Source organism: Enoplosus armatus, chromosome 14, assembly GCF_043641665.1.
Source record: "Enoplosus armatus isolate fEnoArm2 chromosome 14, fEnoArm2.hap1, whole genome shotgun sequence".
NCBI classification, from domain to species: domain Eukaryota; kingdom Metazoa; phylum Chordata; class Actinopteri; order Centrarchiformes; family Enoplosidae; genus Enoplosus; species Enoplosus armatus.
The window spans coordinates 14,118,991-14,144,586 of NC_092193.1; the positions used below are offsets into that span (position 1 = coordinate 14,118,991).

General features: G+C 42.5%; 3 protein-coding genes across 3 annotated transcripts; 1 reads left to right on the plus strand and 2 right to left on the minus strand.

The window, feature by feature from the left end:
• Positions 1–73: 73 nt before the first annotated feature.
• capn10 (calpain 10) lies at positions 74–7,477 on the minus strand. Its single transcript, XM_070919202.1, is given in 14 exon segments — positions 74–346; positions 349–415; positions 2,073–2,118; positions 2,242–2,435; positions 3,261–3,516; positions 3,835–4,037; positions 4,113–4,369; positions 4,471–4,637; positions 5,023–5,164; positions 5,246–5,475; positions 5,629–5,825; positions 5,974–6,105; positions 6,593–6,841; positions 7,341–7,477. Coding segments are annotated over 13 exon segments (2,109 nt in total). The 5' UTR covers positions 6,737–6,841; positions 7,341–7,477; the 3' UTR covers positions 74–272.
• A 1,008-nt stretch (positions 7,478–8,485) lies between these two features.
• On the minus strand, positions 8,486–9,279 carry ccl20a.4 (chemokine (C-C motif) ligand 20a, duplicate 4). The gene is made up of 4 exons (XM_070919458.1): positions 9,165–9,279; positions 8,932–9,043; positions 8,740–8,820; positions 8,486–8,617 (listed from the first exon to the last, which is right to left on the minus strand). The coding sequence occupies exons 1-4, from the start codon at positions 9,226–9,228 to the stop codon at positions 8,608–8,610; spliced, it is 267 nt and encodes an 88-aa protein (XP_070775559.1). The 5' UTR covers positions 9,229–9,279; the 3' UTR covers positions 8,486–8,607.
• Positions 9,280–11,220: 1,941 nt separating this feature from the next.
• On the plus strand, positions 11,221–12,173 carry ccl20a.3 (chemokine (C-C motif) ligand 20a, duplicate 3). Its single transcript, XM_070919457.1, has 4 exons — positions 11,221–11,339; positions 11,514–11,622; positions 11,747–11,821; positions 11,934–12,173. The coding sequence occupies exons 1-4, from the start codon at positions 11,264–11,266 to the stop codon at positions 11,980–11,982; spliced, it is 309 nt and encodes a 102-aa protein (XP_070775558.1). The 5' UTR covers positions 11,221–11,263; the 3' UTR covers positions 11,983–12,173.
• The last annotated feature ends 13,423 nt before the right edge of the window (positions 12,174–25,596 follow it).

A 25,596-nucleotide genomic window follows, 5' to 3' on the forward strand; every position in this document is an offset into this window, starting at 1 on the left:
TCATTTACACTCACTGGAAACATGCATGATGCAAAATAAGGCCGAAATCACATCAAAACATGGGACACATCAGTTATCAGTTAACATTTTATTCCTCACAAACTCCCAAACATAATAAATACACAGCACAGTACCACTCTAATCAGTTAATTATAGCTTTGTAAAAGTCTCTGAAACCCTGTGACTTCAACACACAGACATGGCTGCTAGCAGGCAGACACACACACCACCACACATACGCAGCCTCAACACAAAAAGGACTGGCAGCTCCTTCATATGAAGCAGCGTCCTCTGATGTGCCGCATCCCTCGTTTCATCCCTCGTTTCATCCCTTCCATCCGTCGCTTGTCATCTGTTCTTGCGGCAACTTCAAACCATGGCCCTGTTCAGGTATAAGCAGAGCTGTGGACCAAGTCTGGGGAGCACAAAAAGGGAGCTGAGGGGGGTGAGGATGGAGTCAGGAAGTGGACTTCTTTAGGTTTTGGCCTGACTTTAGAGTTAATCTGGATGGTGGGCAGGTTTGGGGAAGAGGGACTGAGAAAACACTGCGTCCGTGTCTAGAGACAAACAATCCAAGCTAGGTAAGGAGCAGAGTGACTGCGGGTGAGGGATGGGAGGAAAGCTCTGGCATGGTATGGCACGGTATGGTGTGGTGTGGTTTGGTTGGCTCTGCTGTCGGAGACCATCCCCTCGCCCCTTGACCCCTGTGCCTCGGTGAGGACCTTCATGAGAGGGCCCTTTGTTCCGGGTCGGCAGGCGCACCAGTGACTGAATGAGCAAGAGCAGCAGCGGCCTTCTTCAATGGCGGCTGTTTGTTTACACCAGCCAGTCCCGTCATACTTCATTAGCAGCCCAGCCCACCGACAACCTCTGATGTCCTAATCGCTGATGAGTGTGTGGCAACCCATCAGCCCTGAGCCTCAGCGGTTCAGGATAAAGGGGTTTCTAGGATTCCCGACACACACATTCCCACTAAATCTGCCCGCCTGCCTTCTCGGCCACTGGTGGTACACATACATACACATATATGCACACATACAGCCTCCGAGGGTGGGTGGGAGAACTGGTTCTTTCATCGTGGGCCAACAGGCACAGGGAGGTGAGGCGACGTCAGTGGAGCAGCAACAGTCCCAGAGAACTAGCTTTGCATCACAGAGATGTGAGAGATCTGCCGCCCATAAAGACACAAAAGCAACACAGAGCGATTATTCAGTGCTGCCATCTTCTGACCACATTCACAGTCTTAAACAAGTAGGTTTAAGGTGGGCATGATTGATTTCTTTTGCCCTGAATTGCCCTCGAGGTAGGACTTGCTGTCAGGCTGCTGAACCAACCATCCAAAAAACAGAACCATTTGATGTGTTGAGCTTTGTTGGTGGTGAAACAATGTGAGCGAAAGTGAGAAGTTATGACAAGAAGGCTTGTTAACCACAATGTCACATAACACTAGGGCTATTTTCACTGTAGTTTCTGTTAATGGATAAAAACTTTAGTCTATAAAATGTCACAGAATAGTGATAAATGCCCATCACAGTTCCTCAGACCCCTAGGTGACATTTTTGTTTTGTCCAACTAATAAGGCAAAACCTAAAGACATTCAATTTACACCAATATAAAACATATTTCAAATTTGAAAAGTTGAAACCAGCAAATGGTTGGCATTTTTGCTTGATAACTGACTTTAAACAGTTAACTGATTATTAAAATAATTGGCAAACAATTTTCTGTAGATCAACAACTCAATTGATTGACTAATCATTTCATCATTACATGATATGTTTGGCTTTATGTTGTTATAATGTTTTTACAGTAATCTAAAAAATGTTTTTTTAACTGCATTAGTGGTTTTAAATATTCACCCAGATTTTAAAATATATACTTGTACTTGATGTTAATGTTTCATTTGGTTGTGTGCTTTTATTTTGAAGTTTGAGAGTCTAGCTCTCATTGGGTAACTGATTCAGTCTTGTTGTATAGTGTATGCAGTAAATCAGCATGATGAAGGCCCTGTGCCACTGGTGAACTAAAGAAGATTTGTCAGCTAGTGTTGCCGAGTCATCCAATGAACTAACCTCCTGAATGGCTCTTCCAAGAGTCTCCTGGCTTTTCATCACTTTCCTGAAAGAAACACACATCCATTATTATTTCTGAAAAAGATATAATAATGATACCTGACGCTACTGCTATTAGCTGCGCAACCACGCTCTGATCACAAGATTAAAACAAAGGAAAAGAGTCAACCTGTGTATTCTGCGAGCCAGGCCGAGGGTGAAGTCTGCCGAGCAGTCAGGCTGATAAGTGGATGGCACTACGGTGTAAGCTCCAGGAGGAAGACAGCAGGTCAGACTGACATCCTGGGTGTAACAGTGAGGGACACAACTGGCCACGGGATCCTCGTCCCTGGATAATGTCTGCTCACATTCCCCTTCTGGGAACTGAATACATAGTGAAATCATTCAGTGGTAGTGTTCACATGGTCAGCATAATGTAAAATAGCTGTGCTCGTGTATGAACTGACAGTTTTTCTTATCACATTTTATAACTCTTTGATTGTATTATAGTTAAACTTCATTAAAACAAACATATACACAACATATTTTCTCTTATTTTTATTATTACTTCATTGAATGCAATGTTTTTTTAAAGTTTTTGTTATCTGTTTTAAATTATGTTGGGACTACAAGTGCAAATCAGTCATTGAGCTAACCCCCGCACTTTTTCAAAACATTCAGGTTGATTAATGTGCATATTACACTGTACACAAATCAAACAAATATGCGAGTGCTTGTTTTTTTCCACCTTAGAATAGGCTATTTGTTGCTGTACAGAATGAAAAACTGTCTGAAGAAGTTTCAAGCTCCAGGTTAGTGTTAAAACATTTCAAAGATCTATTACATTCTACACAGATTGTTTTCCAAAATAAATGTATTGCAATATGACTAGGGGGAATGTGCACAAGATAATCCATCACAGTAATAATGTAGCCTGGACTGGGTCTGACGCTGTTGCTGTTTTGTCGTGTTTATTTAGTTGTGTGCCAGTTATTTTATACCAGAGCTGCTCTAAAACAGTAATTCACAGATACTTTGTTAGATGTGATTTCTAGTATCTAATACTAAGCTAGCTAAGACACCTTAAAGTCGAGTTGAAACTGATCACACACACAGATTGTACTGCAAATGACTGAGGATAACGTATATAGAGATAAATGGCCCATAACTATACATGACACTGGTATTCTCCCTTAATGATTGACTGACCTTGTAAATGTGGAAGCCAATCGGGTGCAGATCAGTGTCAGGGCGGCTCTGGTGCAGGGTAATCCTGACATTAACTCCTGATGTCACTGCTGCCTCATCACACACTGTAAAAGGGAAGTATGGGTTCTGCAAGTGAGACGGGAAGTTCCTGCTTCCTCCGGCCGTCCTTCCCTCCACCCACGAGCCCTGGAAGTAAGCGGTCTCCCACTCTCCATCTGTTGTTAATGGCAGTGAAGGTGCTGGGCTTTTCAGGGCACTGAGGAGGAAACCAGCATTGTTATGTCACGAATAATTCCATCAGAAACATAATACATTTTTATAATCACAGCACTTAACATGGTGGAACATGGAAGCAGGAAAATCCATCTTTTGTAAAAAAGGTTATGTGTGCTTGCTGAAGTTTAAAAGGATAAAAGGTTTAATTTATTAGTTGATTCTTTTAAAAGGTGTTTTTCAAATTGACCAGCAGATGTCACTATTTATTTATTGTCATTCCTGAACTCATGGAGCTAAGAAAGTTGGAGGGCTCAAATTCATTAATCATTTGCACAAACTTATTTTAACTGGTCCTTACCTGAGGGATGTGGAAGACGAAGAAAAGACCCTGATGAGAAAGCGAGCCTCAGCTCCTGGCTGGTAGGTGCTGGGGATCAGCAGGTAGTATCCAGGCTCCATCTGTCCATGGAGGACCACCTCTCTCTCATAGGCGTGGCAGTGAGTAGAAGCACAAGTAGGTTTGTTTAACATCCGGCTTAGATTAAAACGCTTCTTCTCCACCTAGTGACAGAAATAAATGTGAGTAACATGATGCAAAGACACAAATACAATCATTTTATACGTGATGGCACAAACCTTCCACATGTGTAGAGCGATAGCCTGGTAGTGCTGGTGCGTTGTGTTCTTCCTATCCTCGAGCGGCGTTTGTGCGTATTTCTCCGTGTTTCTCCATTTTCTGTGCTGTAGCAGGGATACCAGCACCTCTCCTCTTTCACACACTTTGAGCCAAAACTTTGGGTTGCTGCCATAGCTGCTGCTGTTTCGGCTGCCACCTGCAGAGTGCCCTTTCATCCACCGGCCAGCCAGCTGGTGGCTGTGTGTCAGCAGATTTCCTGTCGGAGAGGAGAGTTGTCAGAGTTAGAAAGGGCGCTAAGGAGATGACAGTCAATGAGTGTAAGTCTAAAACATTCTTTAGCAAAATAAGGGAATTTACCAGTATAGATGCTCTTTAGGTGCCCCTCATCACTGATAGGGTAGCCCACTGTGACATCATCAAACTGGGACAGAAATTCAGTTTCATCCAACCAGAACTCGCCCTCTGCCACCCTGGCTTGTAGGTCCAAAGCAGAAACAGGGTCGACAGAACTCCAACCGGCACCACTGCAGAGAAAGAGGTAGATTGAGTGACTGCAGACCGAGGCCGGATCCCAAAGTCTGGACTTTTCTCCGCACTACAGGTGTGTACATATGACTGCCTAAAAGGCTGTTTAAATACATAATAAACACTTTCTCTGGACTTTCTACACACTTCAAGAGAGCCCAATAGCATCTACACTGTCATGGCATTGGTCATATCCATGGCAACCACTAAGGTCTGAAGCACATTTTAACTGACTGTGGCACAGCACCCTTTCAGACTTGGTGTGATTATGGTTAGCACTTCAGTCCACAAGTCCGGAGGTTGGACATTTGGATTCAGCAAAACTCCTTTTGAGGTTACACACATCTGCAACGGACAAATCTTTACTATGACACACATGCCTACCTCCCTATCCAGGCCCCTCCCCAGCAGCATCTTCCCCAGGGGTTTCTGATCCTGAGCAGCAGTACTTCGCTCCCAGACACCATCTTCACATCCAACCACTCCATGACAGTCAGCGCATGGTACTGACCCAGCTCGCTGGCACCTACAACAGTCATCAAGGCCATCAGGTGATGTGATACAGGATCAAAAACCACTTGTATCTGCAAGAAAGCTCTTTTCTGACCTCCGGGGCTGCTGTGAGTGGAGCAGCTGATCGCACACTGCTCTTTCACTGGATACAGAAGGTTCAGGTCCAGCCTTCTCCTCCTGACCTTGTCGCTGTCCTGTTCTGGTCTCTGCTCCTCCTCTGACCCACAGTCTCCCAAGCTCCAGCGCTCTGCCAGACCCCCGGTCAAATCCACCAGGGCCTCTGCCACTTGTCCTGCCCACAGACGCTCATATGAGCCATGAAGCCTAAAGCGGATAGAAGGGACAGGAAATGGGATTTCCAAACTTCACTAACTATGTTGTTGGGAATGCATTACAACATTAATAAAACTTTCCAAAAGCACCACAAAGACAATCTAAACTGAGAGATAAGACAGGGAAATTCCACGCATTGCTTACTTGGCATAGGCCTTCTCCAACAGGGCTGCCCAAAAGGCAGAGGGGGAGTGGCAGCGTGAGAAGCAGAGAGTGGAGTTGATACAGGGCAGGCGGTCATCAATGGTGACCTCTGTCCAGTGTCCCTGCTGCCAAAAACTAAACTGGAAGGAGCCCCTGTACCTGCTGTCACCCCACTGTGGCTGGTCTGGAGGCAGCACCTACAGAGAGTCACAGACTAAGTCAGTACAGGCGTGTAGGACATGCGGTTGATAACATGCATATTCACAGAAACTTGGTCCAACTACTGGGCCACTCAGCCGCCCATAATTCAGTTCTCCAGAGTCTTTGCAAAGCCAGAACTGCTACCTTGTTCAGTAGATGTTTGTTCTTGAGCAAGAAGGTGCAGGCACAGAGAAACCAGCAGTCTCCTAACAAGCCTTGTTTTGCATGACCCAGGTTGATGTTGTTGGGGAAGAGAGCTGGCGACTGGCAGATCTCCTGGAGGTGTGAATCAGACATAAAGAGAGTAAGTTGAGACACGCTGACTTAAAGACGACTTACAATAACTTTTGGATTTGGGTTTTGGGGAGCGAAATAAATGAGGTGCAGAAATGTCTTATTCTAAATGGTCAAAGCTGAAAGTGGGCAAAGAATGTTGATCTCACTAAAAGTTGGTTACACCGTCATGAACCAGAAATTGTTAACTTGGTCAGGGCCATCACACTATCATTTTGTCAGGTCAGAAAAATATTATATTTTGTCTTTTTTGTTACATATATTTGCTTTTTGTGAAATACTAAACAATGACTTTGGACCTGTAGGCACTCTTTCATAATCAAATCAACTACCTGATGAGGGAAATCCTTCTTTTGTTGTTGATGCAAGTCAAAAGTTGTGATGTCATCAACAGCATATAAACATCAAACCATGGCAAAACAAACATACAAGGAGGCATTTCCCATTTGCCCTTGGCACTGGGTCTAACCTGTGGGCGTCGCCAGGTGATGTCTCCCTGCAACCTGGCGATGGGCGTAGAGCTGTCAGAGCACAGGGACGTCTCGTCAGAGGGGAAGTCCGGGTCCTCAAACAGAGCCTCGCCTCCACACTCTGCCCTGCACTCTTCTTTCATGGCTCCTGCTTCTTTTCAACCTGGATCGTACCTGCCGGGTCAGTGGGTGAACCTCAGCCAGAGGTGACCTTCCTCACTGGCCTCCATGTACATTTCACACTCGTGCTAAAATACAAAAAGAAAATAGTTTCATTATATAGTCTAGTATAGATTTAGTAGATTTGTGGTTTTGTGCCAAGACCACAGGAATCAACAGAAAACTGCACCTTGCAGTAGCATCTGTGACTACATGTTTTTTTTCTTCTTCTTTCTTTTGTGAATATTTCTTCTTTTTTGTGTTATGTGTATGTTATTTATCACATCAAAACAAACAATATAAGTTCACCTTTGCTCATAAGTCCATACATATTAGTATATTATAATATTACAATGGGTACATATTGTCACACCATTGTAGGTATGTAAGTAAAGGTGTCTTTTAGGGGGAAAAACCTATGACGTTAGTGATGAGCACAAATTCATATATTAACGGTTACCCACTTATTAAAATAGAGGTAATAATATTAATATAAGGAAAAGCCGTACGAATATCTCCAAACTAAACTGTAATGTTACAAACAGAGCAGGTTATCAAGTGGCTCTCTTCTATGTTCCTGTATCTTACCTTTCTCCTCTTTTAAGCATCTCCCCCCTCGTAGCTTTTATTCTTCATAGCAAACACAGCAGCCTGCTAACCGTTAGCTTCAGCTAGCTTGAAATGCATAGTTAGATGTAACGTTAGCATCTCCGTGTCGCTTCATCTTACCATGTTTTCACAACCATCACCACACATCACAATTTGTCTTTTCATCCTAAAGCATGAAAGATTTGGTTATGACTAAAACGGTTACATCCAAACCAGACATGACGTCCTGCTCAGTATGAAAACACGTAAAGTCCCTTCCGCTTGGACACCCAGCAGCAGTTCATTCATAAAGAGAATCCTTCCTGTACCATCCGCCACCTACTGTTGGTACCGTGAATTACACACTGTGTTTGTTTGTATGGAATAAAAGTACTTTATTAGGCTCATGGAGCTAAACATAGTGCAGTCTAATACACAGCCCTACAATAAATCCTACCTTCATGAATGTTACAATGCTCAGTTTTTGTTGAAACTCGACAAATTAAATTTTATGGTCATTGTATTGCATTATATAAGTGTTGTTTCAGATATTTTGTCATCCTCATTGTTTTCAATATCAATGAGCGTAGATTAAATATTAGAAATAATATTATACTATTAGAAATAGAGTAAACTAAGCCCAGTTCCAACAAAAACTGAACCTTCATGAAGGTGGGATTTATTGTAGGGCTGTTGCAGTAGACTGTATTAGTTTTAGTTTGGTGTACCTAATAAAGTGGCAGTATATTTACTCAAGTACTGTCCTTACTATTATTTTACTTCCCCACTCTCCTCCCATCTTTCTTTTTTTCTTTCTTGTTTGTCTTCCTTCCTTCCTTCCTTATGTTTTCCCTTTATCTATCAGTCCTGGCTTTATTCCTGCTATTATTCCTTCTTCTCTTTCCTCCTTCTTTCCTTCCTTTCCCTCTTCAGCTGATTGAAAAACATGAAAATCCCCAAATTGGACACACAAGGCTGAGTACTCTTACTTCGGATCCTTGAGTACTCTCTACTGCTTGTGTTTGTTTACTTCAGCAAAAGTTTGTAGCATGGCTACACAGAAATTGTAATGTCCTAATTTGTATAAAAACATCAGATCCATGTACTTATATTATGTACTAATAGATAAACACAGAAACAGAAAATTGTTTTTAAAAATATTCAATTTATTGGTTTTAAAGAAATACGAAAATATAAGATTTGTTGACTTTAAAATAATACATTCATGTGTCTTGGTGTCTGTTGATTTCATCAGGTGATCTGCTGCTCAATGTTTTCTATTTAGAAAGACATAAAAAGAAAACATTAAATTCACATAAGATTGTTGCATCTTGACTCAGTGTTAATGCCAGTTCTGTGTTTTAGCACAGAGACTGGTTGAATAGAGAAATTAACTTACTGTGGCACAAAGTCCATGGCCTTTTGCACCCACTCGCTGTCAGGATTGGCACAGAAAGGTCTGTTTTTCACTGTCTTGAAACTGTATTAAGACAAAGGAAGAAGTTAAGACATTACTACAAAGCAGAGCTGACATTTCTGTTTCTTATATTAGTGTGTGTTTTTTTCAGATGCATTGATTGTTGTTTCTTACATTACTGCCTTGATGTTGCAGCCTTCTGTGTCCTTTTGGATTCTGTAAGATTTCAGCACTTTCACTGGGATTGGATTTTCTTGGTACTGTGTGCAGCAAAGCTTCATGGGACCTTCACAGGAGAGACATTACAAACATGTCAACATGTTTAAGGAGCCTCTTAAATATGAAAACAGTACAGAATCTAGAAATATACAGGCAACAACTGTTCTCAGTAACAAAGTCATACTTACTGCTTTCACCCAGCGTCATCAGCAGCACCAGTATAATGGAGACACACAGAGTAAGCTTTGCCATCTTCACACAGCTTTTCTCCAGCAGTGAATCAGTTTTCTGATGTGGACTCTCAAAAGGGATGAACTGATAAAGTTTATCTCTGGCAGTGAAGTTTAAATACTCTGACAAATGGTAAATTATGTCATTGTTCCACCGCAGACTGAGGAACTAGCCGGAAAAAACCAATGCTGTAAAGTATTTGGGTCAGGAGGGAAGTGTGGCATACAGCGTACTTTTACCACAATAAAGGTACAAAACCCCCTCTTCTGTGGGTCGGCATATATTGTACTTTTTTACTCCACTACATTTATATGAGATGATCTGATCAGTTTATAATATGACATATTTAACATTTGCTACTCCACCAACTATAACATTAACAGTGCTCATTTCACAATAATAACAGTAATCAATAATAATATACAATAATACAACACTGACAGGAGCCATTTTGCTGCATAATGAGTACTTTTACTTTTGATAAATATGCTGATAATATTTTTTTCAAAATAGTTTTCCTTACGTAACATTTTAAATGCAGTACTTTTACAATAGAGTATTTTTATGTTGTGATGTTGCTATTTTTATTTAAGGGTAATATCCTAATAATATCTGAATACTTCTTATAATACCATTGTTGATAAGGTAGGCTCATTGTGATCGGTATCTACATTTCGAGACCTGAGAACAAGAAACAATACATGAGTGTGAAAGTAAACCATAACTCAGAACATAACTTCCTGCTGACCTTGTTGCTGCATACAAACATTATGAGGCAATGTACAAAGGACATTTAGTCTCTAATTAAGACCGTACTCCGTTTTTCATTGTATTTATTGTCCTCACATCCAATTATCATTCATACTGATTTAGTAACTCGTCAGTCGGCACCGCTGGTTAATATTACACATCACCATTGCTGATAAAGGTTTGCAACCACCAAGTAAAAGTAGTGACAAGCAAGTCAGAGTCAATTCAAGCACATTTTGTATCACGAAACCTTCAAACATGCTAAAAAATCTTCTCTCTCAGTAAAACACTGTAGTCTATTTTTAATTCAAATACAACACATTTATTAAGGACATCCTTTTATACAGTCTATGAGTCAAAGAAAAGTCCGTGCTTCAGTCTTTTTAAAAAAGCCCTTTTCACGGGATAGGAATAATAAAATCAATGATGGCTGGTGTTGTGCATGCTGATTCTAAATCTATTTTATCAAACAACTCCTTATTGTGAGCAAATGGGTGATAAAGGGACTTTCTGAATTTTCAGTATTTTCTACCAAGTAGGTGTCTTTGATGTCTTGTTCTCACAGACACATGGTTTCCTAAAATATCCCTTTCATTAAAGGATAGGTTCACGTTTTTTAAAGTCCGTTTTAAAGCAATACTCACATCTTGTTGTTTTTTTTACAAAAAAGACTAACCTTGGAAGATACCCACTTAATTTGACTAACTCAGACTGCTGAAGCCTTGCATCACTTACAGCTCAATGAGCACTGTGGATTTTGTCGTCCACACTTCACGTCTAGAGAGGATGGACCACTACAGTGACCAATAACTATTTTATTTACATGTGTGCACACGAGTATTGTTTTAAGTTAGGCTTGAATTGTGAACCTTTGCTTTAAATCACATTGAGAAAATTTAGCCCCTATTTCAAACATGCTGTGGTTTTGGTGGAAAGTTCATGATGCACAATTACAGAGACATCAACCGTATCTTGACCTATTTCAGTGCTCCCCATGTACTTTTCTTTCCGTTCGATGCATGGTTCTTGAGTAAGTGCTCCTCTGACCTAGAAAAGAACCTCTGTACCACCTCAAAACAGCCTACTTGTTGCAGCCCACGTCAAGTCAGGGCACAATGAGGTCTTCTGTGAAACTTCATCTCTTCAGAGAGTTTGTCTTTTCCGAAAAGGAAGTTTCCTGTCTCTCTGAGGAATATATAAGGCTGCTGTGATCAAAAGCTTGTCAGCACAACCTCTCTAACTCCACCTGACGACAGACGAGACAACAGCTCAGCTCAGAGTCACTGCTGCCAACACAGAGGAAGACATGGTGTCAATCAAAGCTACAGTGATGGTGATCACGCTCCTCACCTTTTGTGTGCTGGCCACGAGCACATCTGTGGGTACGTACTGGGTTCCCTGTCCCCTGCCTCCTCTTTCTTTTTTATTGTTTTTTTATTTGGTTTGTCATTTATTTCTATGTATCTGTACAAATCTGGCTGTGATGTATTTCTCTCTCTGGATTTTCCTTTTCTTTTCCAGAATCTAATCTGATCATCTTTTCTCTTGTTTCACAGGGTATTATCAGTGTTGTCGAAGTTACATGACAACCAAAATACCATTTCGTCCAATCAAGGGGTACTCAGTCCAGACCGTCACAGAGCTGTGTCCCATCAATGCCATCATGTGAGTATCAATAAGATTGTGTTAATCTCCTCCCTCTCAATCAGAGAGTAAATAAGCCACCATACATAACATCAGTGTTTATTATAAGTGTATAATGTCCATTTTCTTTCCTTTTAATCTACAGTTTCCACACGAAGAGGGGTAAAGCATGCACCAATCCTGCCCTGAACTGGGTGATGGACTATGTCGACCGTTTAAGGTAAGACTTGGTGCAACATAACTAACAAACATCATCATTCATTCTGCAGGCTGTGAAATATATCTTCACAAGAGTGTAGCCAAAATTATAACTTAATCAATTCTCATTGCAGGAACAAAGCACAAAGAGTTCACATCCACACTTCACAAGTGCAGAAATAGAGTTGTTTTGCTTTTTGAAGAGAGACGGTGGAGCCCTGCTGCAGCAAGCAAACTGTTTTCTTTCTCACCTTTGCCTGTCATCCAGTCACCGATGATGTTTCGCAGTTTCATAACTCTGTTTGAAGTCGGTTTAAGAAAAATGCTGATAATGACAAAATGTCAAGAGCATTGTATAATATTACTGTCATATTTTTATACTCTTTGTTTATATTTTAAGATGTTGTATTTGTGCATGTTGTAATATAGAAACATTAAAGTTTTGTTAAAAAGAGTAAATTGTTCAATGAATGGTTTTGTGGTTGTAAAAGAACATGTTGATGATGAACATGCAATGAACACACTCCTCTGTGCGTATTGTTGAACACCACTGAACCACTGCACGGTTGTATGCAACAGTTTGACTTGTATATGGACATTGTAAGTTGTTGTTCATTGTTGCTTTTTATATACAATATATATTTTTTATACATATTCATTAGTATATTATTCATATACATATTTTTTTCACCTACTTGTATGTACATGTTAAATGTTTATGTTAACCTTTGTTCAACTTTGTTGTCCTTGTTCTCAGCTGTACGTCTATTTCTGTGTAGTCCATTTAGAGCAATGAAAAACCAGAGTCAGTTTCCTTTAATGTGTTCACATACTTGACCAAAACTGATTCTGATATATATTGTATATAGTGTAGAACCACAATAAGTTAAAATCATACCATAAAAATAAATAACGACCTGCTTAGTGTGATTTGCTTTCTGTCATTTCCACAATAATTACAGAGTGAACATTCGCTTATACATGATGTCATGTAAAAACTTCTTTGAACACTGGATGGCGGTAGTGTCACTTCAAAGAAGAAGTGTTGTTTCAGCAACACTTTTATATGTTTTGCTGTTCCAGTGCTATGTAAGTAAGTGAAAACGTGTTATCACACAGCATGATGATAATGCTCAGTGCTAGATCAAATGATGATGTGGACTTCTAGCTGCATCTCCACACTATTTCCTTCTCTTTCAACACCTTAACATTTGCTCAGCAGGGCTCATCGTGGGTGGGCCTTTGAAATGTTCTTAAACTGCTAAAAATTATACTTTCGTCATGGATGTGCTTCAAGTCCAATGACCATCAGCTGTAGCTGTTGGCCACACCAACAAAGCTGAAAACAGACAAACAAATGAGAGTTTCTTCCTGTCGCATGAATCCGTCCCAAATGACGGTCTGGAGCCACGCTCGCAGCCGTTATTACATCACCTCCACTGGTCTGCACCACTGTACAGAGTGCTTTTCTATGAATAATACAGAGAGACTGGGGAGAGAGGGACATAACATAGGGCTTAGTTACTAAATGACAGAGGGAGTACATACTGTTAGAAAAGAGTGACTCAGGAAAGAGGGAGTTGGAAGGATGTTCTGGAGTAAAACATCACTGACTATGAATTATAAGTGTAATCACACGGTAAATAATCACACCAGACACTAATGCATGGATTATGATTTAACTTTATTGAATTCATTTAATGAATCAGGCATAAAACTTGCAGCAAACGTTAGCACTTCATGAAACACATTACTACATATATATTAACTGTGTGAGCTGTGGGGTTACATGACATGAATTACAGACACAGGACACAGTGTCAGAGAGTTGTTACAGACGGGAGCAATGAGAAATGGCGGCAGCGTGGCCGGTACCAGACTGTCTGAAGGAAGACAAGGTTATAGACTGTGTTTTCCAATGAGGGAGCGGGCTGCTTTAGTACAGAAAGAAAATAACACATTGCTCTCTGAGATCAGCAGACAGGTCCTCAGTCATGACACACACACACACACACACACACACACACACACACACACACACACACACACACACACACACACACACACACACACACACACACACACACACACACACACGCATACAGAGAGAGACAGGCAGGAAACCAAACTCTCTCATGAAACTCAAACACAGATAATGAGACGTGCTCAGTAAAAAAGGAGAAAACAATCTTCTCCCTGCATTTGAATATTGCTTATTTCCGGGCATGTCTGCAGCAACACTGGGAAGAATATTATACGAAATATACTAAAAACCAGATAACTTCGCTGGTGCTATAATCTCTCCACCTTTTCTGTCCTCTCTCTCCCTCTCCCTCTCCCGCTCTCTCTCTGTCGCTCATTCATTCTTGCCAGCACAGTTAACACAGAGTTAACCGAGCTCAGTATATAATTAGACAAACAAAAAAGAGAGGGATGAAACATCTAAAGGAGAAGAGACTCCAAATGATTACACATTCACTCCGCTTCCTTCCCCCTTGCTGCACACATAACCACCAATTAGAGGAGAAAAGAGGAGGATGAGGACAAGCAAGCAGCCAGAAGTCTATTTGTGTCTCTCTCTCTCTCTCGCTCTGTCTCTCTCTCTCTGTCTCTCTCTTTCTCTCTCTTCCCCTGAAGACTCCCAGCGCCGGGGAGGGAGGAAGAGAGGAGAAAATAGAAGTGAAAAACAAGAAGTATATAAATAAAGAAATCAGAGTGTTTCACATCCGGTCGGCTGATTGGCTGAGGAGCGAGTCAGGCAGATCTGGGCCACAGTTGCACTCATTGTTCAGTGAGCTTTTCTACACAGTCCAACCCAGCGACAGCAATGAATGTTGATTGTGACCTTTGGTCTTTGGGTACAGTGGAAACAGAGTGTCACTTTTGTGCATGTGTGTGTGTGTGTGGGTCTTCGTCTCTGGATTTGCATGCGCCCACTTGCCCTTTTTGTTCGTTTTTCTTTTTGCCTCTTTCCTGACGTTGGAGGAGGAGGAGCAGGAGCGAGCCGCGGGGCACAGTCAACGGTCGATGGTTTTTATGTGATCCATACCAAACTCACCGACAGCGTTGAATGTTCACCGAGGCAAGCAGGGAACGGCAGAAGTGAGTGTGAGCCAAGCTGACAGACAGGGCAGGGCGTAGAGGAGGGAGGACAGACAAGTCAGACAAGCGGGGGACAGGGACAGAGCCGAGGACGTCGCTCAAACCACAGAGGTCAGGTCGCACAGCACAGGGACATAATGACACAGGACAGTGGCAGAGTGAGTCAACTGTCCACGGGGCAAAGAGGGCTCTGGTTATGTTATACATGGTCATGTGGTGCTTTTTAAGCTGGAGCATAAACTGAGAGGATCTGCTTTATTGCATTACCACCACCTCATTAATCAGAGGAACTTGAAGTCTTTTATCTCCTGTTCAAAATTGGCCGTAACAGCATCTGAAACACAGATGAAGAGGAAGTTGTTAGCAGTGATATTGCACGGCATTTTTGTCTTTAAAAAGGGTCAGTTCACCTAAAATTACATTTCCTTTTGTGGTGTCTAGCCATCTGAGTTTTCTGCTGTTAACTAGTTATGGTCACAGCATTAAGAAATGACATTTAAGCTAAATAATCCACAATACAGTTGTCACAGGGACTTCAATGCAATGAGCTACACAGACCAAAGAAATAAGCCATCTCCATTGCTTTGGGGTGAAGGAAGACAAATGAAAAACTAAACTATTTGCATGGATATATAACACTAGAATTAAGAGAGAAAATGTTTTTGCAATTTGGGTGAACTAACCCTTCAATCATACAAGTTTTACAAGAAATAAATACAATAAATGTTTTATATGAATAAAATCAATCCTGAACTCCCCCCCCCCTTCTCTGTGGTTTGACATTTCTCAGAACAATATTAGAGAAATATCTTCCACGGTTCTTATGGACAGTCCAGAGAACAATGCCGCGATGTCCTACTGTGCAGCCAAGCTTTTTATACGCCAGCCATCGCCCGGCCACAGGCTGAGAGCTCCCATTGTCAGAGAGGCGAGCCATAGCTGGGGAACAACTGCCGACAGTGTCACCGCGCTGCTGCACGGACCGCGGGGCTGACGTCAGGATGGTGAACGTTGATCTATGGTCATTCATCGCCCCGTTTCATCGGCTTAGGGTGCTGATGTCATTGAGCAGGCTAGACCTGCATCCATTACTCTGCTGTGGGAGGCCGACGTCAGGCTAGCATGATAACAGGCTGGCTACAATGGATGAGTAATGCGTCACGTTATTGCAGATATAATTCAGAAGGTCATAAAACAGACAATTTGGTTTTTTGTCTTGCGAGTGGGCTGGGTCTTTGACTTATTGCCTCTGCATTCTTTCACGGCATGCTTTCCTTTATGAATATGCAAACACGCACAAATTAATTTGTATGATCATAGAAAAAGAAATATGTTCGCCAGTAGGCAGTCAAATAATGTAGTATAATTTTTACATCCACTTAGTAAATAACATAAAACACTATAAACTGCCTGCATAGTAAAAAAAAAAAAAAGAGGAATTTTTAGAGCTTTTTAGACCTTTTTTCTACTTGCTTTTTTCTGTCGCCTGAACTGCAGCATGTGAACTAGAAGTCTCTTTTCTCTCAGAGTGAAGCAGACCAGCTCAGATAAGAGACTAAATTCATAAGCCATATTACATCTTCCCAACTCCTTCACACTCACACACACACACACACACACACACACACACACACACACCTCACCCCACAATGAGACCTAAAATGAAAAATAGGCGGAGGGTCGAGGGAGAGGACAAAATGGGGAGGGGGGGGTCTTTTGCCATGGCAACCACAGTGTCAGCCAGCCATTTCTTTTTAATCCCCCCAGTTCAATGTCGCGCCCTCTGAGGGACCCCCCTCTCTAAAGCTGAATATTTCTTTTGTGTTGAGAAACTCTGTATATATGTATGTGTGTGTGTGTGTGTGTGTGTGTGTGTGTGTGTGTGTGTGTGTGTGTGAGAGGGAGGGATCACGGAGGGGGTAGGGATTGGGGTTAGAAGGGGGGAGATCATAGCTAACCCAGCTTAAATGGGGGGCCAAGCTGCAGGCCACAGAGTCTCAACATTACACCGGGGGTACAAACCAGAGATCAAATCACACACAGACACACATTTAAACACTATATTGATGGAGGGAGATAATCTTTTAAAATAGCAGATAATTACATCATATGGCAAACAGCCGGGCCTTTCCTCAACAACAAACCCTGCACTTTTTCTTTTTTTCCTGCTATGAAACTCTCATGGTTGCTCGCTCGAGCCCAAGCAGGCCACTCTACATTACTGACAAAAGAGGTTTTTGGAGGAGTGGGTGGGGAGAGGCGTCAGCTGCTAGACAAAATTAAAAGGCCTCTATTTGTTCCTGACAACAAACGTCCCCATCTTCGGTGCTCCTCCACAGCTGCAGCCAGATAGGCTTTCACTTCTAGCAGCAGACTAGCAGAGAGCGGTGTCTCCTTCCTCGACTGTAAGCCGATTTAGTGTGCGGGATAAAATTCAGGAGGTTTATAGACGTCTTTCTGCGATACTCCTCCACCAAGGAATATTCAGTAATAAAGAAACTTAGGATTTTATGAAGATGTTTCAATGATGTGCAGTGTACCTGATAGAAATGATCTTCACTGAGTAATAAAAGTCAGCGTCAGGAGGCACAATGTAAATACCTACAGATAGAAGACAAAAGCAGATATAAACACAAAACACTGGAGATTAATTTTATACTGTACAAAACAAAAAAAGCACCACTTTTTCTGGGACTGTGAGCATCTATTATATAAATTCACAATTAATCTGATTTTCTCTTGAAAGTTTCCTAATCAACAAACGATTAATGGGCAATGCATCCTCCGGAAATCCCAAAACGCACTTCCCCCCAAAGGCTGAGCGATGGAGGCGGGTGGAGGAAGTGCCAGTGGTGTGTCTCTGGGGTGGTCTGATGTGGCCGTGGGCGAGGCTTTAATGTAGCTTCATGTCCACTCCAGTGTATACTGTACATTCACTCGTAATGACTAACAGACCTGCAGTCTGCCTGTAGGGGCCTCACACGCCACTCCATGCCTACACATGCATACGCTCCACTTTAATGGCAGCCTTCAGACTTCATTTGAAGTGTGCTGTGGTGTTCACAAAAATCACAAAAAAAACTGAACCCGGGTTTTTCATAAGGGGGGAAAAATATGACTTTGAGGACCTACTGTGCCCGCGGCCTAATATTTGACCTTGTGGGCTGATTATATAAAGTGGCCATTTAAATAAAAATATGGGTAATTCAATTAAATTACAGTTTGGCTGCTTTGTGGTGGTTCTTTCGTTTCGTTCCAAACATCTGGCTGGGATATTATATGTGACACAGCCTGCAAACATAAAAAAGTATAGTATTTTTGCAGTTTCTAGCAAATGTATGTTCTTCTCCTGTGCAGCAGACATTTCTGATTTCCCTTTAAATGAAAAAAAATATAATCTCCTTCCTTATAAACCCGAACAATGTACATTTAAACAATTGCTACCTAAGCCAGAACTGACTTAACGAACATTATAAAATAGTGAAAGTGCTCCAAGCCAGTGTAGTCTATTAGAGAGCAAAGGGCACATTGTAACACAAGGTGGAGAGTCTGTTCAACAAGTGCGAAGACATAAACCAAAAACAAAGGCACCGAAGTTAGTGCCTTGGGACTGATTGGCAGGGTGGGGTCGCTGGGTAGCCCTTGACCTTTTTAACCCCGAGGAATGTTGTCATGCTGGTGCGTGTATTGTTCCAGCCTCCCCGAGGAGCCTCAGCCGAGCATCAGATGAATGTGAACGCTGAATGTTCCTGAGGGCTCCTTTCCACCAAAAAACTCCTTTCTTCCCCCTAATCCTTCTTTTTCTGCTCTTCATCCTCAGACTTCAACAAACAAAAGGTATCAACCCGTCTGAGAGTGTCGCTCTGAAGTGCACATGCACGCAGAAAGGCCACTAACGTGGGAGCCAGGCCGACTCTCCTCGCTGACCTAAAAGACCAACAAAGACGCAGTAAAAGGCGTCTAAGAAAAACCTCCTTTGCCCTATCACTCATCAAATGAACCACTGTTTTTATTGGTCCACCGTGCAGATCTAAGATCTGAGTATCTTCAGGCAGTCTGAGAGTCTGGCTCTGGAGGAAGTCACCAGCAGTAGAAGGAGGCTGACAGATGAGAGGGCCAGACAGACAATTACTGGCCAGGTATGTCCTTTATACCCACCTAGGGCTGGTCAGAGGAAATGGAGGAATTTATGATGTCATAAAAAAGTGCCAGAAGAGAAGTGCCTGAGAACAGGTTGTCTCTGGAGCTGGAGCCATAAAAGACTCCTGCGGCTTCCGCTCCCTCCCCCTGACTACCACCCGAGATGATAACACAAGACTGAGCAGCCAGAGGTATGCAGCAGAGACGCAGAACATACAAGTATATAATTCAACTCATCTGTGAACATGTAATAATGTGGCAAAATATTGTTAATACAAGTGTGTCCTTGAATAACAACCATGTGACTGAAAAATCCTTGATAAAACTAGAGATGGAAAATACTTTTACTCATGTGGTACTTTGTACTTGTCCTCCACAACATTTAGACAGAAAATAGATTTTTTTTAAAACACTCATAAAATATGGTACATGTGCTAAACTCTCCAACAATAGATGTATTCAGTATTGCCGACTGCCAATTGAACCACACGTGTAACGCATCAAGACTTAATGTTTTTACTTACATTTTACTGCTTTTACTATTTGCTTTAACTTAAGGGATTTGAATGCTAGTATAATCAATCATTTGAATCACTTGATGAAGCTGGACTGCTCCAGATTCATTTACATTATTAAAAGCTGTCCTTTATGCTTCCCTCCCTCCATTTCAAACCCTCTCTTTACAGTTTAAACCACAACAAAAACAAACCTTAACACAGGAAACATCTTTAACAAGAGAAGCACCATCTGTCGGCTCAAACTAAGCAGGTGTAAGGAGGAGAAAGCCCCCAAAACGTTCTGTGCAGACATAAAGAATAGCCATTCCTCTTTGCATGCACACTCATCTATACATATAAACACACACACACACACACACACACACACACACACACACACACACACACACACACACACACACACACACACACACACACACAGCACTGCTCTTCCTACTACAAAAAGATAGAGACACACTCTCACAGTCTCAGTGCTTGTTAAAAAAAGGAAGAGAGAAGGTGGTTATTTGCTCTACAACCTAACTAAGGAGGTTTCCCATTGTAAAAAGGAGTGGCTGCACAGCCCCGTTTCCTTTCATCCCTCTCCTTGAGGCACGCTGCCTTTGTCTCACAGAGGACAGAACAGCCAGCCTCCCGGCTACGCTACACTGGTCAAATACCTGGGAACTACCAGTGGCCTGGTGGGAAAAACAACAAGAGGAGGAGGAGGAGGAGGAGGAGAGACAGAAAGAGAGGAGGTGTGGGGGGGGGGGGGGGTTGTAAGGTGTGAGTGTTAATCTGAAGTACAGCAAGACTGACCAGCTAAGACAGAAGAGCCTGTTAAATAAAACCTGTTATTAAATCTCAAAAAAGAGGGAAGTGGTACAAAGCTGCAGAGAACTACGAACACCTGGTACCAAAGCACACTTCAAAAAGATGACAAAGAAAAAATGTTTTATATGATTTTAGAAACTTAAATCATAACCACCTGTTTTTACTTTTCTTAGTTTTCAGTCAGTGCACTTCTTTCTTCTTCTTATGAAAAAAGGTAGCAACTGTATGAGTGCAATTAAAAATTGAGGTTAAGGAAGGCAGGTCTGGCTCTTTTTTTCCTCCTTCCAATTCTGCACTTTCATGCCAGCTCAGCAGAATGAAGGCAGGTCCTGTATACGAGGTACCGTATAGGGGGTGAAGGGAGTTTAAGTCCTCCCCGAGCCCCGACCACAGCCGCCTGAATGTAAAGCTTTACGTTCCAGTCCACGCGGCCTGCCTCGGCAACCAGACCTCACTGTCACGCCTCATAAAGCAGAGCTCGGGCAGCGGGTTGTGTTTAAAGCCAGGGGGAAAAGATAAGGCAAAATAAGGACAAATAAGGAGGAAAATAAGAATGCACCCATTCAGGAAACTGTAGAGAAAAGAGTGAAAAGCCCTTGACAAAAGCTCTTTAGCTGAAACTCTGATGGCATGTCTCCAGTATGCTGTAAAAAGAAAGTATACTTTCGGGACAAATTGCAGCAGGAAACAGTAAGAAAGTGAAAATGCCATTGAGGGATTGTTAAGGCCATAATCCTCTCTTCTTATTTCTAGTTTTTGCTTAGCTGTCGAGAAGGAAGCGAGAACCCACAAGTTTATTTTCAAATAGTCCACAAAGAATGCCTGTCATTTCCTGGCGTTCCCCACTTCCATATGAAAGCCCCCTTTCCTTTAGGAACAATGGGAAAGATTCCAAAATTTCCATGGGGAGTTTCTCGCACGGCGATACAATAGCGAGCATGTTGTGACAGAATTGAGACAGGCTGTTTCTCTCAGCTGTGACAAGATGGGGACTAATGTAATGTTTTTGTCTTACGGCGACTGTGCTTCATTATTAAAAGCGGGCCACAACAGCTGTAACGTCTCATGAAGGAGCTGAGAGTGAAGTCTTTGACAACTCGCTGGAATATCTGTTATTTCTCATATCGAGGACGTTGCAAAATCTTGGTGTCGACTTTTGGATGTCTGACTTTATTAAGCACAGAGAAGGGCTAAAATCTAATTATGATGTTCTCAGTTTAACCTCTTGATCTGCGTTTCCTAATCCATAACTTTACATGTAACACAGACAACACACACACAAGCCGTAAGAGTTTCTTAATCAACCGAAAGAACTCGTTTGGTCCTGAAGTGGAAAGAGTTCAAGTGTCATGTGGTCCTGAGAGGGACAACAGGCTCTTGAAAGCCACCTGGCTTGACCCGAGCAGACCCGAGACTTTGGCTAGACAAGAGGTCAGAGGTCATCCACTCATCTAGATAGGCAGTATGTCGTGGTGCCTGAGGCAGGGTGCACTACCTAACCTTTCCATTTACCCAACACTGCACACACAGAGAAGCACAAACACACACACATATGGACGCAGGTTCCTGCTGCTATGAACTCGTTCAACCCATTAACTTCATTTACCTGTAACGCGTGAACACAGTGGAAGTGGATGTGGTAAACAGATGTGTGGCTTTGGATCCACAGACGTACAATAAAGTGTGAGGTGGAAAAAGCAAAAAAAAACAACCCATAAATTAGGTCTAACCTCTTCTTCTGTGAATTTAGGTCATTGTCCACTGGGCATCTGTGCTTTCTGCGTCTTCCAGATGACTCAGAAATAATGAATCAAAAAGTTTGCGTTTTGTATTTTAATGACTGAAAAGAATGAGGCGGAAGAACGTGTGGAAGCATTCTTCTTCCTCCTCATTTGTGTGTTCAGTGGAAAGAGCTGGGTGTCTGCTGGGAGTCATGTGATGGTGGGAGAAGTGAGACGGGACTCCCTGATGCTAACAACACCACATTTTTCACTGACTGAAGAAAAACTATAGGAACATTATTTTTTAATCTGAACTATGAATTCTGCTGAGAAAGAGACGACGTGTAACAACAGCGATCTGTGGCCGAGAGCCTCTCCACTGTGATGGCAGGTTGCTTCTCTACATAATTGCGGGGTGCTGCTGATGAAACTCATCACGTGTGATAATGAGCTACACGGGAATGATGATCATAGTTCCAGCATGGGGATGAGCTAAAGCCAACATCCAACCACCCCTGTGCCCACATAGAAGCAGCAGGAAGACAGCGGCTTCGCTCCACTCACTGATAACTCTCTGAGAGCAGCTCCAAACTGAATTAAAAGCCCTACAAGAGATATGCACTCGGACATTCGCTGTGAGGGAGCAGGAGGCTTTTTCTCTTCATGGGTGAATTCAACTCTGAGAGGGACGGAAGTGAGGCCATCACAGCACATCTATCAGTACTGCTCATTCACTATTAACATAACTCTTGACACAGATAGTTTTTTTTTTGTATTATGTACAAGAAATGCAAGTTAAATGCCTGTCTGCATTAGGTAAATGTTTGTTTTTTTGCATTTAGTCTTTTCCATTACAAGCACACTGTGTACAATCCATAGCCAGTAAAGTGAAGTGCTGCACTAAGTGTATAGACCTGCTAGGCTGTATCCAAATGGCAGAAGAATTTATGGAGACTGCCTCATTAACCTTAAGGCATATTAGTGCTTGGCACTGCACGCTGAGAGACCAAGAACGACAGACTTCTAAAAGAAAAGCCAGTCTCAGCTGCATTAAACTACCTGGAGGGTCAAAACTGAGTGGCACATTAGGCCGTCGTGTCCCAACAAAACTGGGCATGTAACGCTCGTGATGAAGTGGCTTTATTTGGTCAGTGTGCATCCTCTCAGAGTGCCCACCCTGAAAATGGCAGTCTGGCTGTTTTTTTTTTTTTTGTTGCCATGTGCCGGAGGCCCAAATTCCGGGAGGAAGTCAGATGCGCAAGGACAGTTTCCGAGAATTCAGGATGCGCAAAGCCATCCCTGTTGTCTACATGCTCTCTTCCAAATCCCGTCTGCGTTTGAAAAACAAAAACGGCCATGCACGAGACTCAAACATTGTAATTGCACCAGTTTTGTTCCGGTGCTCATTTTATTTTTTTTTCTGGCTACGTTACGCACCCATCCACCATGAGTCACGGCTTGGCGAGAGACGGGGTGGCGGCTCTGAATGATCGCTGTCTGCTTTCTGCTCTTCAGGTGTCTCAGCTTGGGATTCTTTGGGGGGGGGGGGGCAGGAGGGCTGCTGTAATGTCGATACAATGACAGATGGTCCACACAAAGCCGGTGCGCATTGTTCAGCTGAAAAATAATAGCCACCATTTATCAGTGTTCGCCGACTTCCAGGCCGCGTCAGAAACAGGAGACTGTCTGCTGAGTGAAATGAATCAAAGTTATATTGTTTGGGAGGCTCCCACCAGGATTCCTTTGGGCTGCACCGGCTGCTTAAAGCCACCGTTAAAAACTTTCCAAGCGACGGAAGCAGCGTTTGTCTGTACACTGTGTACCATCGACGCGTCTTGCAAAGCATGATAAAAGTTGAAGTGTGCAGAGAAAAAAAAGGGGATGCACAGACCAATCGGAAATCACGTTTTTTTTTTAGCCAACGAGTCACACGGATGCTCTTTTGAGATTTTTTTTATCCGCCGGTATGTTTAACACGCGCCGGTTTGAGAGACGCCTTGTTAGTACTGAGCGCCAACCCAGACCCCATCACACAATGTCAGAGTTTCACATTCACGTGCATGTTCAGCAGAATACTCTCTTCTAACAGATGATATTAAATAACCGTCCCTTCCATCCCTTCCTTCTGACTAAAGCATCAGTTTGCACAGATTTCTGCTGGATTTAACAAAACACATCCTCCATATCTTCAGGTTATAGTTTATGCATTTTACATGATGCATACTTACAACATTTTCCCTTCACCTCCTGCGTTGTAAAACTGCAGGATTCACTGTCCTGCCGAGGTGGGACCGATGCGATTTCGTCAAGTCTGCCACAGTGGGTATTTTTCACTCTCATCACTTCCGTCCGAGTCCAACTCTACGCCGACTGAAGCGCCTGCCCTCTCTGATCCACAGATTACGTCTGTTTGAGAGGCAGGAGGGAGGGCATCCGGTTTACAGGGATCACCGGGAGGAGCGGGATTGGCTCAGAGGAGATAGCTTGATAAAATTGCGCGTCTGCCATTGGACGAGCTGGGCGAGCGGGGGCCGTCGTGTATTATTCAGGAGAAACCGGGTGGGGAGTGGAGGAGGAGGAGGATCCTCTGGGCAAAGCCGCATATGCAGACAATGCCCTGTGTCTCAGAAATTCAGATTTCATTGGTGGACTTATCCACTACAGTTTATGGCTTCCAATAATCTCTTCATATGGACTAACAGTCACATTGAAGCACTTCTGTTAACCCAAGAGTGTCTGTGGTGGCTATTAGTGTTTATAATGACCTCATAGTGCTTAATATAGGCTCTGGGATCACTGTAATAACCCCATAATGGCAATTTCTTACAGGAAAAAATGATGTGACATAAAGAAAACCCTAATATTTCCACCATTACAGCGGTATATTTCTCTTTTTAGTGCCTCTTCCGACGTTTGTCCTATTTTAAGATTACAGTTGGACAAAAATAAAATATGCCGGACTAACAGATGGAAGGGAATAACTATAAATAAATCAAACGACCATTATTTTTGCAACATCAAACCTCAAGTAAGTCTGTGCATGTGACTTTCTGTATGTGTATATCTGTCCATGTGTGTGTTTTTGTATAAGAGTGTGTATGTTGTCCTGTGTGTGTGTGTGTGTGTGTGTGTGTGTGTGTGTGTGTGTGTGTTCTGCTGTATGCAGGCTATGAGAAAGCTGGAAATGCAGAATTTTCCACAGAGGAGCAGGGGAGGAAATGGTGCATGGATAATTCTCTCTTCAGATCCTCTGGTACTCGCTCCGAGAGTACTCGGCTGAATCAATACCGCTCAAAGCTTTCTCATGTTCCCCTTCTCACATCAGTGCTACTGTTGGGAGGCCGGGTTAGTCCATTTTAGGCGTTTTTCTAGAGATGATGCTTTGAATTAAAAACTCCACCACTCCTTCTGTAGAGGGGCAATTACAATACTAAATCACCCTTGACCTACAGGCCTCCTGAACACACACACAGATTCACATCCATAATACAGACTGTGAGTTG